This window comes from Carcharodon carcharias, chromosome 18 (genome assembly GCF_017639515.1).
Source record: "Carcharodon carcharias isolate sCarCar2 chromosome 18, sCarCar2.pri, whole genome shotgun sequence".
In the NCBI taxonomy this organism is placed as follows: domain Eukaryota; kingdom Metazoa; phylum Chordata; class Chondrichthyes; order Lamniformes; family Lamnidae; genus Carcharodon; species Carcharodon carcharias.
In genome coordinates, this window is record NC_054484.1 from 97,161,455 (window position 1) to 97,182,355 (window position 20,901).

A 20,901-nucleotide genomic window follows, 5' to 3' on the forward strand; every position below is an offset into this window, starting at 1 on the left:
TGGTTGATGGGGATTGTACGGGCTTCTGTTCAAGGAAGGAGCGGAGAGCCCTCAGACTGTCCTGGTGGGGGATGGAGGTGTAGAGGGACTGGATGTCCATGGTAAAGAGGAGATGGTTAGGGCTAGGAAACTGGAAATTGTTGCTATGACAGGGCATTGGAGAAATCGCGAATGTGGATGGGAAGAGGCTGGACAAGAGAAAAGGGAATGGATTCAAGATGGGAAGAAATGAGTTCTGAGGCCAGAGTGAAGGGACCTGGTAGAGGGAGAATACTGGAGGCAGGTGAAAGGATCCATTGAATGGGGGGAAGACTCCTGCCCAAAGAGGTGAGCCTGGAGATGAAGGCAAAGGAAGAAGAGTTCAGCATTGTGCCAGGCTCAATTCATTGAGGTGAGGGCATAAGAGGATGAAACTGAGTCCTTTGCTGAGTTCAGAACGTTTAGCATCAGAGGAGAAGATCCGAGGGTATAATCAGTACATGGCAAGGGCTGGGGCTAGAAGTAGGGATGGGGTCAGAGGGACGGGAAGGGGTAAGGAGGGTCCTGGATGGGCATTGGTATCAATATTATCAGTCTTAAACAGTATTAGATCCATCACATTTCTACTTTTGTTTAGCTCTTAAGAAGAGTTATGTGGACTCAGTGTTAACTCTTTCTCTCTCCACAGATGCTGCCAGATCTGCTGAGCTTTCCAGAATTTTCTGTTTTTATTTCTGATTTCCAGCATTCACAGTATTTTGCTTTTATCTTACACAAAGCAGAATTGTATTGCCTGAAATTTAGGAGGGCTGATTTGATCAAAGTTCTCAACAATACAGGGAATGTATTGGGTATATGGAAGAACCTATTTCCACTGGTTGGGGAGTCTAGGACCAGGTGGCATAATCTAAAAATTAGAACCAGGCTTTTCAGGAGTGAAATTAGGAAACATGTCTACACAATGGGTGGTGGAAGTTCGGTATTCTCTTCTACAAATGGAAATTAGTACTTGATTAATTTTTTTTAAAAATCCATCAACCTAATTTTTAAATTAGTAACCAAAGGTATTAAGGGATATGAATCAAAGACAGATAGGAGTTCGATCACAGATCAACCATGATCTCATTCAATGGCTAGAGTGGTTAAATGGCCTACTCCTGTTTCTTTACTTGTCCTTTAAATAAAAGTGTAACCAATTTTATTCTGCACTCCCCAATTTTATGGAGGCCAGAGGTCTGATGTGCTCACCCTCAACCTGCCCTCCCCCCGGATATTGTTGTCAGTTATAAATTGCATCCCAGCTGAAAGCTTTTCATTTCACAAGACTAATCATGAAAGGAATTGTTTTACAATTATAACCGCATCCAATGTTATCAACCATGCCACATTTCTCTGACTGGGGCTTTAGGGGCATCTAACCTCTTCCCGTTACCACACAATTGGTCACTGTGTCTACTCATAAGGTACATATTTCTTTAGGGAACAATTCTTTAGCTCGCATATATCTGTATAAATTTACCTTTATTGTGTCATATCTATCAAAACTATTGTACTAGAGAAATGGAAAGCAGAAAGATTTCAGCCATCACTCATAAGATGGGTGATTAAGTTTGGTGTTGATACATTAAAATGTGGTGTTTTTGCAAGATCTAGGTGTGCTTGCCAACAACTGACAGCCTGTGTCAACAAAAGGTTTAATGGGGCCTCTGGGTACGAATATAAACGACTTCTGCAATGTGTACCTTCTGGGTGAGTTGAGCACCAACATTGTTGCTTTTGTTTTTATGATCTGTTTATAAGAATGGTTTAATCTTCTATTCACACCTGCTAGTATACAAGGCAAATCTAGTTTGGACCATTTTGTGAAATTACTTTGGTGTGTACCACAGCTGGTGCAAAACTCTAATTGCATCCACCTTCCTCTAAGAGTGCATTTAGACTAAAACTTTAACATAACTGTTCAATTTGTAGTGTTCATCATAAATGAGACCCTGATCTGAATTTCTCTGTCTTGAGAAAGAAAGACACTACACGACTCCCTGGAGGGATTAGTGGTACAGTTTATTTTAAATTGCACAGGAACTACATTATTTTGGCCGTTGCTTTGAAGGTTTTTATATCTAATGGAAATACAAACTGATTTCTGATTCTTACTGTTCATAATTGTTGTTTGCAATGATTGTATTACCTGATGGGAACTTTTTCTGTAATGGTACAACCAATGCAAAGAATGTTTTGAACGATCAGTCAAGTCCATTGACAATATTTGATCTAGAGGTAGGTGCGAGCATTGAGTAACTGATGCACAATATTGCATACTAACTGCAAGTTACTGTCAAATGAGATATTTTAAGAAGTAAAATTCATTATTTATTTTCCAGACTTTACGAATGTAACAAATGGTGCAAATGTAATGAAAGAATGTGTGAAAACAGAGTTGTACAACAGGGCGTTAAAACTCGACTGCAGTTGTTTAAAACTAAAAAGAAAGGCTGGGGAGTTCGTTGCATGGATGATGTTGATGAAGGAACCTTTGTGTGTTGTTATGCAGGTAAATCTACAGCAAAAATCTGACTTACCTGTCAAATCCAGTACTTTAATATCAGGCAGGCTTCAAAAGGATTTGTGTTTTTTAGTTCCTTAGAGAATGAGTCTTTGGTAAACAATGTCCCTGTAGTTGCAATATTTTTCAAATGTCCATATCCCAAACCATTTGAGGCATCAGATCTTCTCTCCTACTATGTCATGGTGTAAAATTTCTAACATCTTAGCTTTTCAAGCTGGCAAGTGGTGTAGCTTGTCTGTAAATTTAATGTTCAAAGGTGTTAAGCAAGAATAATACTTGTGTTATTAATCGTCATGTAATTATATGTGTCGTTCTTTTGGAAGATATGTAAAAACTAAAACTATAAAGGCTTGATCAAAATAAGCTATAAAAGTTTAGAATTCATTTGTGTATATAATTTTATGCATAATTCTCATTATTCACAAACATTGACAGATGTATGTTGCTGAAATTATTTCAAGTAATTAGGTTGTATATTTTCCATGTCCATGGTGCAAAAGGACTAGCTTGCTTTGCATAGTGCCCTTTAAAGCCTCATGATGTCTCAAAGTGCTTCACAGACAATAAAATGTAGCCACTGTTGTAATGTGGGGAATGTAGCAACCGATTTGTCCATAACAAAATCCCACAAACAGCAATGAGATGAATGACTTTAATTTATTTTAATGATGTTGGCTGAGCGATAAATGTTGACTGAGAGACTCCCTGTATTTGCTTGAAATACGGCATGGGATCTTTCATACTCACCTTAAGAGGACAGAGATTTCAGCTTAACGTTTCACCTAAAAGATGGCACGCCTTTAAGTAATATATTCAAGTATCAGCCTAGATAGTGGTCCATATTTTATGGTAAGCATAATTGTGAGGCTATCAGCGCTCACTGCTATCTGGATTAAATCAGACAGCAGTATCTGACATATGCAGTAAAACAAGGAAATCAGGAAGCTGCTGTCAGACTTGCCCTATTCCTCCAACAACTTTGCTGCACCTCACTGAGAAATGAGGCATTTGAACACATGGAAGGCATGAAGTTGCAGTATTTTACCCAATAAACACGCCAGAAATGTTAGGACTTATCCATTCAAGTGTAAGTGAATTTACAGCATAATTGGTCTTAATTAATATCAAACATCTCTGGCACTGAAAATTAATTTGTACAACTGTGGTCTCATTCCTTCAGATTTTAATTATTGCTGGAGATCTTTCAAGGAAGTACTACTTTTTCACTGTTCTGGCTCTCTTTATCTTTCTCGCCCTCGCTCTTGCTCTCTCTCTCTTGCTGTCCCTCGCTATCTCTCTCAATTCCATCTTCCTTTCCCTCTCTTTGCTTATTTTTTGTTTGCGTTGTTACAATGAATTCATTATGCTAACTTGCACTTCTTAGTTTATGCTCTCTGGGCAGAATTTTCAGGTGCCACCAAGGTTAGGATTGGAGGTAATAGTGGCCTGAAAATACCTGTCCTGACCAATGTGCCTGTTTCCCACCTGCTCCCAGTGCTGGCTGTTTTAGGGAAACAGCCAGCAGGGCTGCCTGACTCCCCCACAAGACAGGCAGCTTATTAGGTTCCTGAAGAGCTTTGCAAAGTGCAGTTAAATTTTGTGACTGGAAGCATTTTAAGTGCCTGGAGACAGGCACCCAGCAGCAGAGTGGGGGGAACCAGTACTCCAGATAAGCTTATAGGCCCTCCCTGTCAGCTTGAGTGCAGATGCAGCCAAAGGTCACCTTGTTAGAGGGATTTCACACCCCGCTCTCTCTCTCTCTTCCCCCCCCCCCCCCCCCCCCCCCCCCCCCCCCCAACTCAACCCAGCAAGAAAACCACAATGGTGGCTTGGCTGCTTTTTCTATTTTTTATTTGAATCTTTAAAAAGGTTGGTGAGAGGGTACCTTCATGACGTCTAAGTTACTTTCCTGTTACTGCAGCATGCTGTACCTCTCTAGCTGGAAGACCTCTGATTGGCCCTCCAGCTTTGAGAGTCCACCTACTACCTTTAGTTGGCTAGAGAACCTGTCCCCTTTTCAATTAATAGAAGCCTTGGTCAAAATCTGAGTGACATTTCTACCCCAGGGAGCGGTTTCAGACCCAGAAAAAGATGCAACTCCTGTTGCCCTTTCCCAAAGTCATAGTTCAGCCCTATCTTTCAGGAAGGATCCTTCAATTTGATTGAAGAGACCCGCTGTTGCTTGCCTCGCTCACACAGGTCCCAGTAATCTGTAGGAGCGAAAGTGGCTCTCTAATTACTGCAAGTTGCTGCTCAAAGATCCGCCCACTGAAAGCCTGTGGGCAGCTATAAATGTAACGTACAGTGACAGCAGTTTGTTCACCGCTAATCGCAAAGTCCAGGCCAAAGTACCCGATTCTAAGTACAGTCTGTGACTTTTTGTTCCATTGTTAACATTGACTTCAATGGGACTCCCAGAAGTACATTTTAAACCTGGTTCAATTAACAGCAAACTGTCGCAGAACTGTGAAACTATAAAAGCAATGACATAACCTCAAGAGCTTTTCACTCTTGTCTCCTGGACCAGTTAGCTAGTCTGAGAACCAACTTGATACCATACTATGAGCATGAGTGTTTGACACTAGGCTGGACGGTGGGTGTTTCTGATAGATAGCAGTGTGTTTTTGTAAAAGGTATTTTTCTTAGTGCATCAGCAGCCAAAAGGTAAAGCAAGTGAAGAAATTTCACACAATTGTTGCAACAATTAAAGTTTTTTAAAAGGCAATTTAAATGGCCCATTTATTTATTCTGTCTTTTTAAACATAATCTAAACTTATTTAGTGCTATAAATTGAGATTTTCCCATCTAAATCATGATCTTTATGGCTAAACATTGCCCCAGATCTTGGGATATATTCAATCTAGTAAGGCTATTTAGTGGTTATAGTTCTGGACTAGCAACCGAGAAATCGTGTGACCAAATCACACCATGTCAAAATGCAAAATATGGTAAGAAATGAGTTAACACTAGGAAAAAAATTACAGTGAGAGTGCTAGGTTTTCTGAAAACCCTAACTCGTTTATCTGCCATCCTATGTGCAACACTGACTTCAATCCTGTCTTTTTCTCCATATGAATACACTTCAGCTGTTGAAAAGTGATGAAGAATGAGAATCATGCTGAATTTTATTTTCCCCTTCCCTTGTGAGGAAACTTGAGGCCAAATGTAGTACTCCTGTCACCATTTTGCATACGCTTTTAGCCTAGTACAGAACTGGGACTGAACCTGGAACCTTGGTCATTTGGCTTAGTGCTGTACCTTATTGTGCCTTTCCCTGTTGAAGCATTATGGACAAAGAGCTGAATTTTGTCTTGTTTTTGATTTTAACGCTTTCATATTTCATCCATAAATTGTACTTGTTTTTGGAAGTCTTTACTAAAAATATAAACGAAAATAATGGCTTCAATTTGGTTTTGCTTGGTTTTATTTCAGGGAGAGTACTAAATATTGGAGTGGAGAACCAGAGACATGATAAAACTGTTAATTATGACATTGGTGTGGGAAGCAGCAAAACAGTAAAGCCTTCCATCAAGGTAGAGAGAAAAGGATCCTGTTTGGATTCGGATATTGAACTAATAGATGCAATGGAAGAGGCAGAAACAGATGTGAAAGGGGAAGAAGCAACGCCTTTTATTGAAACATCATCCTTAATTCAAGAAAGAAGTATGAAATTATCTAGGTAAGCTTCAGGTCAGAAATCAGAAAAGCTGTTGAAGCCAGATCAATTAAAATTTCAAGCCAGAGATTATCTATCAAATATTTATCCAAGGTGTTAAAGATATGGATCTAAGGCAGGTAAATTGAGTTAAGATGCAAATTGGCCATGATCTAATTGAATGGCAGAATAGGTCAGAGAGGCTAAATGGTCTACTCCTGTCCCTATGCAATTAAATACATATGTGGGTATGTAGATGCATATGTCAGGCAGAACTCGTGAGGAATGGATCTCTTACCTGCAGCATTCAAGAGCCAGGATCACATCCATTAGTGGCATCATTTGGGGATTGATGCTGAGGTACAGGTCCAGTCTTAGTGGCAACATTCGGGTAGGATTGATACTTAATGGATGGAGAGGAAATGGTTAGCGGTTTAAGGGGTAATAGATAGCCATGAAGGTGAGAGAGTTGGGGAAATGAAGGGAAAGGGGAGAAATGATGGGAAGGGGATAAGCAGCAGAAGCAGGGACTACTGCCTTGGGAGGGGAAGAGATGAGTGAGTGACATGTGCTTTGTAGGAGAGGAGGAAGGAGACTCTTGGCATAAACCGAGATGCTGTAGGCAAAGGGAGTGTTGGCATGAACTGATGCGGGGAAATGAGTGTTAGCTTTAGCTGGTGGTCCAGCTTAAATGGGAGGAAAGAATGCCAGCTTAAGTGAGGGAGAGGAAAGAAGACCACGGCCATAAACAGGGTTGGAATGTATGAATTGAGAGGGAGAAGGTTAAGAATGCCTAGGTACTGCACTGGAGTGTCCAAGCTTTGATTTTTGTATGCGAACACTGGAATGGAACTTGAATTTGGAATTTTGTGAGTCAGAGGCAAGAATGCTACCAACCAAGCCACAGCAGACACTGGATAGCAAGCTCTTCCACTTCTTCAGAATTCCCCAAGTGCAGTATGAGTATAGAAAAGTTTTTTCTTTTGAAACCGGTAACCATGATGCAAGTGAACAGTCCCCTTCCTGCCCCCGCACCACAGCACTTCCTAGGTTTTGTGAATATATCCAATTTCTACCTGTGCTTCTCAAGGTTGTGAGGAGCTGGAACTCTGGCCTTTGGGCACATTACACCACCCACCCCTACCCCCAGTTCATTTTGATGATATGTAACACTTCAGAAACCCGCATAATGATCTAGTCAAACAAAAGGATTTAACAGCAAAGTGTAATAGGAACACAGTGAGGCAGAAAGCTATACATATAACTAATTCCCTGATGATTTATTGATACTCTGAAATACTCTGGGACCTTCCACTTTTTTCAATTTAATGTATTTTTCCATTGACTAACTGGGGTAACCACTGATGAACAAAAACACATCTAGATTGTAGAGGTAAACAGTACATGTTCCTCACTTAAGATAATAGCAAAATTCTGCGGATCTTGGAAATCTGAAATAAAAACCAAAAATGCTGGAAAAACTCAGCAGGTCTGGCAGCATCTGTAGAGAGAGAAACAGTTGACGTTTCAAGTCCATATGACGACTTCAGAGCTAAAGAGAACTAGAAATGTGATGGATTTTATACTGCTTGAGGAGGTGGAACAGGTGGAGCCAAATAGAAAGTCAGAGATAGGTGGGAGCTCAGGAGAGACTGACAAAGATGTCATGGACACAAGACAAAAGATAGTGTTAACGGTAGTGTTAAAAACTAAAGGTGCTGATAGTGGCATAAAGATAAGATAGCAGAATGTGTTAATAGCAGAACAAGGGTCAATGCTCTGTGAAAGCACAACATAGAAACAATTAACAAATGGCCCTGTTAAGTGTGGTGTTGGGGGGGATCTGGGCGGTTGGGGAAAAGGGATTTTAAAAATTAAATAAAATTAATGAATAAATAATTTGTTTTTAATGGATTAAGAAAGGGTAAAGATGGAGGAGAGAGTTCATGGTCTGATGTTGTTGAACTCAATATTAAGTCCAGACTTAAGTCTGGAATTCAATGTTAACATTTAGTTCAACAACTCCAGAAATTATGGGAAAGGAAAAGGAGAACAGGGAGAAAGGGAATTTGAGAAAGGAAGATGGCAACTAAGGGAGAGGGAATGAGGCCACATGAATGTGAGAAAGGGATGAGTGGGTACAATCCAGATTTCTAGTGAATATTTGGAAGCAAAGCTTTTTTAAAAATCATAGATTTCATTGTTTCTTCCAAAGCATACCTGTAGTTAAAATGCGAGAATCATCGAGCATATTAACAAAGTATTTCTCAGGCAAGTTTTTACCCAGATTTTCAAGCTGTAAAAGGTGCCAAGATAGTTACTCATTAATGGTCATACTCCAATATCATCAATCTGACTTTGAATTCTCTTATTTGATGCACTTTTTACTTACAACCTTTTTGAATAGCAGGGAGAAACCTGAAGATAGAAAGTCCTGTTTGCATGATCCTGAAATGTCAGCAATTAAAAGGCCTAAAACAAAAACTGCTGTCCTTCAGGCTCGACGGAGAAAGCTTCTGGAGCAGGTAAAGGATGATCGGAAAGGTCAATACTGGTATAAATATAAGCACCTTCGTGGCTTTCTCAAGTAAATAATTTGGGGGGTTGGGGTGGGAGGAGCAGAAATAAATTAATCACTTCCAATTAATCAGTTTTAGTCATATTGGTTGAGGAATGAATGTTGGCCAAGACACTGGAAAGGTCAGGACACTGGAAGGGGCTCCTTCTGATTTTGATTAATGCCATGGGCTCTTTTTACAACCATCTGAACCGGCACATGGTGCTTCAGTTTAACTTATTGTTTGTTCATGGTATTTGAACATTGCTGGCAAGGCCAGCATTCGTTGCCCAATCTAATAGCCTTTGAAAAGGTCTTTATTCTTGTTCGTCGTGCATAGGAGCAAGTACACTACTAGCTGGCACCATTGAGATCTGCTGTGGCTAGAAAATTCTTTGTTTTTGCGTTCCAGGGACAGATTTCTGTAGTGCACAGTAGTTCGGAGGAAGACAACAACGAATCATCAGGGCTACGATCCAAAAAGCTCCCCAGAACACTTCTGCCGTTTTCACTGAAGGAACATCAGACTCTGTCAGATAATCAACCTATCAACAGTGACAAAGGTATTTTAGTAAAGAGCAGCTCAATAGATTAACGGCCTGAAACCTGAATGTTGGAGGGCTGTCAGTATTAGTGGGACTGGTATATCAGCGATTTTGTTCACTTGCAGTTCCCACCGCCTAGACAGTCCATGCATACCACAAGCAGCTGTCTAAATCAGGGAAACAGTAATAACCATTTCCGATTTTCATTGGAGTCAACTTCATTGGTGGAACTTAAAATGTATTCAGCACAGCGTTTTGGACAGTTCAATAAGTACTTGCCATGTACTTACCAATTTAAAAAGCTATGTGGATTTGAGGCAACATTGTGTGTTCAGTCACTTATTTGCACCTAGTTAAAGTGCAGTTACCTTCGTGAAATTATGGATGCAGCTGCAACAGTTGTGAGGCAGTGGCTCAGTGGAAACTAAGTGTTTATTAAATAAAGATATGTTGGTTGCTTCACTCTTTGGTCTTACTAGCCACCAGGTATAGCAGGCAAGTTGCACTAACATCAGCGTGCCCATTATAAGTGGTAGAGATTGTACTTAGGCATTATGATGTGAACCTGATCGATACTGCTTTCTATTTAATGTCTGAGTTCCACTAGCAGTTTCTACCCAGCTGACCAATCTTAGATGGGCAGAGAAGAGTGTTCCAATGGTCTTAATACTAGAAGGCATTTTTTTAAAAATCAATCAGCATTCTGTCTGTTCATTGCTATTAATTAACCTTTGCTAGGAGAATTTGTATATGGATGATGAATGTAGTCAAAAATCCACAATGTAACAAGTGTAGCATGTTATTTTGGCCATGATTTTCCCTGAAATCTCCTTGTTGAACGCCACTTTGATTTGAAGTTTTTAAGATTGTAGGTGCCAGAAATTGTTGGAACTAGGCATTACAGGGGCTGTATAAAATTTACAGCACAGGAAAAGGCCTCTACATGAGCCTTCTGCCACCCTCCCCCTCCTAATACTATCAGCATATCTTTCTATTCTTTTTTCCTCGTGTTTATTAAGTTAACCTTAAATGCATCTATGCTAATTATCTCAACCACTCTTTGTGATAGCAAGTTCCACATTTTTTCTGCTCTTGGGATAAAGAAGTTTCTCTTGAATTCCCTATTGGATTTATTAAATTACTTGTGGCATTTCACAGCGTAAGCAGGGCAGTTAAACATTTTCCTTCACTTTTCAGCTCAAACACTCTTTGCACCCTTGCTGGAAGTGTGGTGAGGGAAGCAGGGCACCTGGGACCATAATAAACAGTCAGCCCAATAGTGTATTTCTTTAGCCAAGGAAATTTAACTTTTGAGAAATACAGAGAAATGATGGAGAAGGACAGTGAATTAGAGTAAAATCCAGTAGAGAGAAATAAAGAGAGGGATTATGTGAGAGAAAAAGAAACAAAGGAAGAGTAACATAAAATGATGTGGGATGGGAGGGGGGGGAATGACATTTATCTCCAAGAATAATTCACTATTGCAGGAGAAGACTCCACAGTTTACTTTCTGGACCAGAGAGCTTAATTAGCAGTAAATGGCAATTTATCTTATTGTCAAAAGAGTACTTATGTTTTTAATAAATAGACTTAACTTTCTGTGGTTGGTTTAATGGGTAATTAATGTGTAAATATGGAAAGTTGCTCAAAACAACGATGAAGCCAGGGACAACATGCTGTTTGTATGAAGCAAATGACAAGAGTGGTGCAAATTGATCACTTTGATATGGAGATTCGTAACTCATTACATATCTTTTGATCCCCTGAACCTGCTAGCCAATATACAAGTTAATAGCAGGGCGCATCATTAAAATGTCATTTTTTTTCATGCACTATCCCAATACTTTGAAACATTTTGCTGAAAAGACACATGTTAAAGCTTTTCATCTTGCACTCATCAGGAAATTTACAAGAATACCAAATGTAATGGGAGCAACAGTTTATACAGCATGAAAAGAGTGTTAATTGGTTGGTAAGTGGACTCTGGGAGAGGCATTGCCATGGAGAATACATCGGTTAACTGATGGCTGACAGTTATCTGCCAAGCTTTGTTTAAATTCAAACCAGGCAGGTTGGCCGTGATTGATCAAGGCATTTTGTAAAGTAATGACAGAACACATCGGTGTTCTAATGTGAAGTTGTAGCACATTGTTCCCCTGCTGGTGAGATTTTCAAAATCACTTGTTCTATTAGTGGAAGTAACAACTGAAAGTCCAGGGCCCCTCTGCTGAGAAGAGAAAAAGAACCTGTACCTATTTTGCACCTCACCTTGCCCAAGGTATTTTACCTGGCCAAAATGTATCCCTCAACCAATATCACAAACAGATGATCTGGTCACGATTGCATTGCTGATTGTGGAAACTTGCTGAGCCCAAATTGGTTGCTGCATTTCCTACGTTGCAACACACTACACTTTACGAACAACTAATTACTTTTTGAAGCACTTTGGGCTGTACTGAGGTCATGAATGGGTCTATATAAATGCAGATTTACTCTTTGATGTTTCATTCCCTGTCATAGAATGGGATGTAGGCGTTGTTAGCAAGGCCATTTATTGCTGTTGAGAAGGTGGTGGTATGCCATCTTCTTGAGCCACTGCATCCCACATGCTGTTAGGAAGGGTGTTCCAGATTTTTGACCTAGCGACAGTGAAAGAATGATGATATATTTCCAAGTGAGGATGGTGTGTGACTTGGAAGGGAACTTGCAGATGGTGGTGTTCCCATGCATCAGCTGCGTTTGTCCTAGGTGATGGAGGTCAAGAGTTTGGGAGGTGTTGTCGAGTAACGAGTTAGGTGAATAGAACTTGTTGCAAGTGAGGACATGGGCAGCAGATTTTAGTCACCGTGCTCATGGTAATGGTGATTCTTCATGAATCTTCTGCAGCTGCTTTCTAACCTGTTTTAACCTGTACCTTTAGCCTATACTGCTGGCTATCTCTTTACTTGCCACCCTTTTCCTCGAGTTACGACACAAAAGATCCATCCTCTTGTTAGAAATTTATTTATGATTAAAGATATAGTCTCTCTATATGAAAATAAAAGAAAATGTTAGTACGCATCTGTATCTTTCCTATTTGACATTAGCCCAATTGCTTTTTTTCAAAAGGCTGCAGCATTTTCACATTCTCTTTGCATTCTCAATGACTGTAGTCTTTAACTGGGTTCCCTCAGCCAAGGAGCAATACGTGGACCTCTGCATTCATATAGGACCTTCTCCTGGGCTTTGAACCTTTTCTAACACATGCACCTTTTTTATTGTGACAACAAGTGTGATGGTTTATTGATTGAGCTACTGGATGAGTAATCCTGGGACCTGGACTAATAAACATGACAATTATGAATTTTAATTCATTTTATAAAAAACAAATGAATTTGGAATAAAAAGCTAGTATCAATAATTGTGACCAAAAAGTTATTGGATTATTGTAAAAATCCCAACTGGTTCACTAATGTCTTTTAGGAAAGGAAAGTTGCCATCCTTGCCCATATATCCAAATCTATAGCGATGTGACTTAGCTCTTAACTGCCTTCTGAAGTGGCCTAGCAAGTCTCTCAGTTGTATCAAATTGTTACGAAGAAATGTACTAAGAGTAAACTGGATGGACTACTCTGTTTTGACCTTGGTTTTGATTTTGATATGACAGGCACACCCAGCTCAGTTGACCCTACAAAATCCTGTTCATTAAAAGTCTGGGGACTTGTGTGAAAGTTGAGAGAGCTGTCCCACAGACTGGTCAAACAACAGCCTGCCATGCTTATCAGCCAACATCCCAGACTTTTCCTCCTCCATCCCATGAAAGGATAGTCCCACCAGAGGTGGTAGCACAGTATCCCTGAGAGTCTTCAACATTGATTTCAGACCCCATTAAGCCTCGTGGCATTTGTCAACACGCAGGATAAGTAAACTTCCTATGAATTCCCATCCCCTGTCATCTCTCAATTGTTGGATCATGTTATGGTAGCAAGTACGCAGAATACACAGAATATATTCTAGGTGGGATTTCAGTGTAGCACCAGCACTGAGCAAGCTGGCTGACTCCTGAAGGATGTGGCTGCCAGACTGGGTCATTAAGTATGTCAGGGAACCAACACAAGGGAAAAACCTACTTGATCTCACCTCGCCAGTTATCTTTTGCAGATGCAATTGTCCATGACAGTATGGATTGGAATGACCGCCCCACAGATCTTGTGGAGACAAAGTCCCACATTTACACTGAGGTTTGATTTGCATTAAAACATTTTTAATTTGATTTTTTAGGATACTGCTTTAGGATACTGCTCAGTTATTAGCATTGATCAATGCACACTCATTATCACAACCAAACATTTCCTGAGTGATGCTATACTTAACATGGGGATAACATTGGTATGTTCATGTGTAACTTATTAATTGTATTTGGCAATTTTATAGGAGTCTTGGAAAACAGAAGCAGTGCTGGTTATGGGAGAAACTGTTCTATTCCTTTGGGTGAAAACATTTTTGAGAGTCGAGTGTTTTCTAAACAGGAAACAAATAAACAGAAAAAGGAAAGAAGCAACAAAAAGGCAAATACACAAGACAAATTGATTCAGGATAACCATCACAAAGAACTGACTTCAAAATTACAAAGAACATGTAATGGTGACAAACGAGAGGATTGCTGTTATTTTTTGGATGCTACAAAAGAAGGAAACATAGGGCGATTTATTAATGTAAGTAACCAAAAAAGGTGCTGCCTTTGACCTGAGAGCATCAAGTAAAAACTGTTCCATGATTATGCCAGCTGTAATCTTTCTCTGCAATTACTTCAATTTCTGCTGACTGCCAGAATTGGATGATATGTATTATGACTAAACAATAACAACTTGTGACATCCTTAACATAATAAAATGCCCCAAGGTGCTTAACAGGAACAGTATAAAACAACGTGACACCAAACCATTTAAGGAGATCTTAGTGCAGATGACCAAAAGCTTGGTCAAAGAGATAGGTTTTAAGGAGTGTCTTAAAGGAGAAAAGTGAGGCAGAGGTGGAAAGGTGCAGAGGGTTTGCCAGAGCTTATGGCCCATGCAGCTCAAGGCACAGCTGCCAATGGTTAAGTGATTAAAATCAGAAGGCTTAAGAAGCCGGAATTAGACAAGCGCAGATATCTCAAAGAATTGTGGGGCTGAAGGGGATGACAGATAGAAAGGGGCGAGACCATGGAAGGATTTGAAAACCAGGATGAGAATTTAAAAATTGATGCATTGCTTAACTGGAAGCCAACATAGATCACCGAGCACAAGGGTGATAGGTGAACAGGACTTTGTGCGACTTAGAACACAGGCATCAGCTAAAGGATAGAAATGAATAGACTACAAGCCTTGGTGGTAGATCCAATGTATTGTTTCATTTAGTGCTATTTGTTTGTTCATTCAAATTCTTTTGCTCATCTTTGTCTCAATTTCATATACTCCAATACATTATGGAACTTAAATTCTGCCCTTCTCAGCATCCGAAGTTGATATAACTTTGGTTTCCAACTCCTCTCTCCAACACTCTTCCTTCTTTACAAGGACTTTAAATGACTTTCTGATCTATCTCACCATTTTTTAATAATCTGTCAACTCTGGTGATGTTGCCCACATGATTGACCCTTTACCTTGGTTTTTCAATTTTTAAAAAATTCCCCCATTGGTTAAATACACATTTCACTGTCACAGCATATTTGGAGATATTGCATCACTGTATAGTTTGGGTTAAGGAAAAAAATCAGTGAAATTCTAATCTAGTGCATCTTGACAAAACTTATGGATGACCCTTTATGCAGCTGTCATGAGGCCTAACCACCACCTGAGATTTTGATCATGGAAACCTATTTCTGAATACATCCCAGGCTCTCATCATTCACATTGGTCATGTATGCGTGTGGATTGGAAAGTTGGACCCATCCCCAGATTTAACTTGCCCACTAGGATCAAGTTACAGGGCACAGGGATGATGGGCACAGGTGATTTCTTGTCAGTAAGAACATGGGCAGCAGAGTTTTGTACCTTCTCATGTTTATGGAGGGAAGAATGTGGGAGGTCGGACAGGAGTGTGTTGGAATATTCAAGTCTGGAGACAACAAAAGCATGGTTGAGGGTGTCAGCGGCAGATGAACTGAGGCAGGGGTAGAGTCTGGCTTTGTTATGGAGGTTCAAATTGGTGGTCTTGATGATGGAGCAGATATAAGATAATAACAGAGTCTTGGCAAGATGAAAATGTCCTCAAATTTTAAGTTCTTACAAAATGTAATGCCTAGAAATTTGGCAGTGCGATCCTTAAGCACATAAAATACCTCCCCAACGACCAATGCTGCCACCACCCCACCCTCCTTCACTTATCCAAGGGCTACTGCTGCTGTCATAATAGCCTGATTTTTTAATCTGGCTTCACTGGTGAGATGCCTGGCATTGTACCTAGCTCAATTGATGATGACACTTGAAGCACTTGACAATATCAGGTGCACCTGAGACCTCACTGTTAAGACACAACAATTGTTCCTTATATTTCCCCTCTTCCACTGCACCCAAATTTCCAGGCCAGTATGATTTTTTTAAACTTGCCTAGATAGGAATGGGTCCAAGTAATTTCCATTGGAAATAGTTTGCCTGTTCCATGCATCTCTATTTTGCTTTTCAGCTTGCTCTGGTTTTTGTACACTGATCTCATTTTTAAAATATATACATGTTTGTTTGCAGCATAGCTGTGATCCAAACCTTATGGTACAAAGTGTTTTTGTGGATACCCATGATAAGAATTTCCCCTGGGTAGCTTTTTTCACTAACAGGTAAGTGAATGTTGGCAGATAAAATCAGAATGTTTGTCCATTGAGCATGTTGTTTGTATTTCAAGTAATGTTTTCAGAAAACAGTTTCCATTTTATATAGTGTATGGTTGCATTTTATATAGTTAATAAAGTTATGTTGTAAGAGCAGTGATCAAGTGAAACACTAGTTTGATCACTTAATCCTCTTCCTTCAGTTGGAATCAAATCAAACTGGCAATCTGGAAACAAAGTTACTTTATAGTTATGATGCCATTTATTTATTACTTCCACTTGCTTTTGCATAGTGCTTTTAATGTAGTAAAACATCACCAGGTGCTTCACAGGAGCAGAATCAAACAAAGTTAACACTGAACCACTTGGAGATATTAGGACAGATGACCAAAAGCTTAGTCAGAGATAGATTTTAAGGAGTGCCTTAAAGGGGAAGAGAGAGACAGATTTAGAGAGAGAATTCTAGAGTTGGGGACTTGGCAACTGAAGGTAGGGCTGCCAGTGGTGGAACAAAGGAAGGAGGTATGTACAAGAGACCAGAATTTGAAGTGATGATTGCACTGTTCATTTGTTGAATGAACCCACAGTAATGTGCAGCAATCCAACTGGACTATTATTTTTTTTAATGTGGCAAGATCGCCCAATTAGATTGGCTAGCTGCATGCATTGGGAGTGATCAAGTGAGGTCATCTGCAGTAAGAGAGTTGCTGTCCATTTGCAGTAATTCCCAAAATAACAGTGCCTGTTGAACCTCAGACTTTGAACCTTTTTCATTTGATTAATTAAGTTAAAACAGGGAATATTAGCTCCAAAGATCAAGGGTATGCTTATGGAACTGATTACTCGCCATCCTTTGTGTGTAGATTGTTTCCTAATTTTGCTCCTGAAAGGTTTGGCTCTAATTTTTACATTATGCCCCCTAGTCCTGGACTCCCCAGCTGGTGGAAATAGTTTCCCCCCCTCTATCCTTTCTTTCCTCATAATAGCCTGAAAACTTTAATCAAGTCACCTTTAACCATCTAAATTCCAAGGAATATAACCCTAGTTTGTGTAACCTTTCTTCATAATTTAACCCTTCGAGTTCAGGCACCATTCCGGTAAATCTGCACTATACTCTAAGGCTAATATATTCTTCCTAAGGTGAGGTGCCCAGAACTGTTCACAAGACTCGGGTGTGGTCCAACCTGGGCTTTGTATGACTTCTACCCTCTTGTATACTGGTCCTGTAGATATAAAGACCAACATTCCATTTGCCTTTTTGATTATTTTCTACACCTGTTGACATTTTAATGATCTATGTATCTAGATCTCCAAATCCCTTTGGACCTCTGCGGTTTCTAGCTTTTCACCATTTAGAACCCTGTTCTGTTCCTTGACAGCCCAAAGTGGATGGCCTCACATTTGTTTACATTGAAATACATTTGCCAGTTTTGTTCATTCACTTAATCTATCAATGTCTCTTTGTAATTGTATACTTTCATTTACACTGCTTACAATGCTGTCTACCTTTGTGTCATCTGCAAACTTGGGTAACAGGCTTTCTATTGCATCATATAAGTATGAATAAATGATGAGTGGTTGACACAGATCCTCGTGGGACATTGCTAGTCACAGCTTGTCATTTAGAGTACCTGCCCATTCTCCCTACTTTCTGTCTCATTTGCTCAACCAGTTTTGCAACCAGGTCAATAATTTACCCACGGAATTTAACAATCATTTGAGGTACTTTATCAAATGTCTTCTGGAAGTTCATATAAATAACATCCACAGACATTCCCCTGTCCACTACTTTAGTCACCTCTTCAAAAAATTCAATCAGGTTCATAAGGCATTTACCAATCCATACTGGCTCTCTGATCAACTGAAAATGTTCAAGGCTTTCAGTCAAGCTCTCATTAGTTATGGACCCTTATTAATTTCCTGACAACAAATGTTAAACTGACTAATCTATAATTCTTTATTTTCCCCCTCTCACCTTTCTTGAATAACAGAATGGCAAGCACAAATTTCCAATTTAAAGGAATGGTTCACAAGTCAAGAGAACTTTGGAGGGTCCAAGTTACCTTTGCTTGAAGACATGTGCTGTGTTTTTTGCATGTCTTATGCTTTCTCTTATTTTGTTCCCTGGCCTCTTCCTTTAAAGCTCTGTTTTATGCTACCCTTTACTTTCACATTCTTGTTTTTTTTTCCAGTTTATTGCTCATGCTGTTGTTTTCTATTCCTAGTTTTTCTTTTTAAAACCACTGTTTAGTGTTTTTTTTTCAAGGGTAGGGATTGTGTGGACAGTGTTCTTCATCTCCTTTTGTTTTAAACCCTTCTTGCCCATAACCTCTTCTTTCAATGTCTGTTTCACTACTGTCTCCTTGAATGCCTCTTCCTAGTGTTATTTTCAATTCCTGTTCCTCCAGTGTCGTTCTCTTGAACTCACAATTGCCACTTTTTTCAGCCTCCAATTCAAAATATATGTCTCCTAACTCCTCAGGATCAGATACCCCAAATACTTGCCACGCCACTACCTTCCTCCCCTCAACTACTCAATACCCCCTACCTTCATGCCCAAAGTACCAACTAACCAGCCCCCCCAAAGATCCTCTGTATTTTCCTTTAGTAGTTCCTCACCACCTCTCTCCCCACACTCATGAAACTTTTCCCACACCACTCAAACCTTTACAAGAGAAATAATACACTCCATTGTCATAACCATTGTTACAACAGATCAATCTCCTTTTTAAAAAAAACTAAAACCCCTGATCCTCAAGAAAACATCTACAGGGGATCAACTGGTAAATATTAGAATGTATTGACTTCCTCATAATTAAAATTGTGAATGGAGCTCCCTATATGACACAGTGTAAGCCTAAGGGTGTTTCATGTGCAATAAAAAATGTTCTCCCTTTCACACCTACCCCCCACCCCCCTCCCCTCCCCACTAATCAGACATCAAAAAAGACTAGCAGAGAACCAGACCTTAACTATTATGAGAATAATTTCAGGGATAAGGGAGTTTGATTATGTGGACAGATTAGAGAAAGTTGTGTTGTTCTCCCTAGAGAAAGAGAAGGTTGAGAGGAGATTTGATGGAAGTGTTCAAAAATCATGTGAGGTTCAGACAGAGTCGATAGAGAAACTGTTCCCATTAATGGAAGGGTCAAGAACCAGAGGGCATCGATTTAACGTGATTGGCAAAAGAACCAGTGGCGACATGAGGGAAAACTTTATACTCAGTGAGTGGTTAGGATCTGGAATGCACTACCTGAGAGTGTGATGGAGGTAGATTCAGTCATGACTTTCAAAAAGGAATTTGATAACCACCTGAAGAGAGTGAATTTGCAGGGCTACAGGAAAGGGCAGGCGCGTGGGACTAGCTGAGTTGCTCTTACACATGATGGGCTGAATGGCTTCCTCCTGTCCTCTAACCAATCTATGATTCTAAGTGGGTTGATTATTTACATTAAGTAATACTGAAACGCGAGCCTAATATATTAACGAGGATACCTTCTTGATATTGAACTGGACAGGTTTAGTAATGATAATGCAAAAAGGTCTAATGTTGTACCATCTGTTCTATCCCCATTGTATAATGACGTTAGTGAATTCACTATGGATTAAAGCCTACTTTAACAAGTAAGTCCAAGGTGTTCTTTAATTGAGAGACTTATTATGTGTGTGCTTGGTTTATTAGGTACATCAAAGCAGGATCAGAGTTGACATGGGACTACAGATATTCAACAGGAAGCATGCCTGAAGAAGAAATTCCATGTCTTTGTGGATCTGTCAATTGCAGAAACAGTATAGTGTGATACTTCTATCAAGTTTCAAAATTCTTCATTATAGAGTTGAGGAATGCAGATGTGATGCTCTAAATTATTACCAGAAAAGAAATTTCCACTCACCAGGAACCAAGACAAGAATGTAAACTCGTACGTCAGCTCTAAATTTAAAATGGTTCTCCAACCCCCATATTTTCAGCTTATGATTCAGATTGGGCAAATAATAACAGTTCTGTGCCTTTTTAAAGTTTATAAGCTTTATTAACTTGTACTATAAATACTTTTTTGCAATTTAAATGTCGAAATTAACTGAATTGATGATCTTGTCATTGCCATGAGACATTTCTGACTTTAGAGACAGTACACAGAAAAGTAGAAGTTTTAGTGGTCTAAAGACACTGCTGGGTTGTTATCCTCAGCCATACACACCAGAAGATCCCAGATTTGTAACAAGTTACCTGATCTCCGCTTTTGGGACATTACAATTGACCTCTACCTCCTAGGCTGAAGAGAGGAAAGCTTGGGTGGTGTTCCCACTTGAGTTTTATTTAATGATTCATGATGGAAAATGCATGTGTGAGAAGATAGGATGAAAACTGATGATTCCTTCCCCTACTCCCCCTCCCTCCCAAACTGCAGTCAAAAAAGCTGGTCAGATAAGCACTCTTGATTTACAAAGAATGGACAGCCTCTTGTGTGAGATACAAAATTTCTTCCTGTACACTCTTCTCGTTCAGGAGAGGAGGAGAGAAGATGGGTGGATGAAGAAATTCTGTGATAAAACTGGTGAAACTGATTCAAATCCAAACTCTTTATCCTGACATTGCAGGCAGAAGGTCTTACCATAATTGAAGTTGCAAATTCTAGAGAAACACTTCATGTTCCGTCCAACATCAATGATTTTTTTTTTGCAGTTGCTTTGGTGAATATGGACCTTGCTCATCTACATGCATAGTAACAATTTGAGGAAATGTGCTGGCACACTATTTTCTGTTTGTTGAATACTTCTATTTGGTTTTGAGCCAGCAACCTGCAACACAAAGAA

General features: G+C 39.7%; 1 protein-coding gene across 1 annotated transcript in view; it reads left to right on the forward strand.

The window, feature by feature from the left end:
• Window positions 1-20,901, forward strand: part of phf11 (PHD finger protein 11) — a 167,913-nt gene that overhangs the window by 68,715 nt on the left and 78,297 nt on the right. The window contains exons 15-22 of the mRNA XM_041210924.1: window positions 1,627-1,728; window positions 2,361-2,530; window positions 5,978-6,224; window positions 8,608-8,725; window positions 9,170-9,320; window positions 13,716-13,996; window positions 16,007-16,095; window positions 19,769-19,882. Of these exons, the coding sequence (XP_041066858.1) occupies window positions 1,627-1,728; window positions 2,361-2,530; window positions 5,978-6,224; window positions 8,608-8,725; window positions 9,170-9,320; window positions 13,716-13,996; window positions 16,007-16,095; window positions 19,769-19,882 (1,272 nt within the window). The remainder of the gene's footprint in view (window positions 1-1,626; window positions 1,729-2,360; window positions 2,531-5,977; window positions 6,225-8,607; window positions 8,726-9,169; window positions 9,321-13,715; window positions 13,997-16,006; window positions 16,096-19,768; window positions 19,883-20,901) is intronic.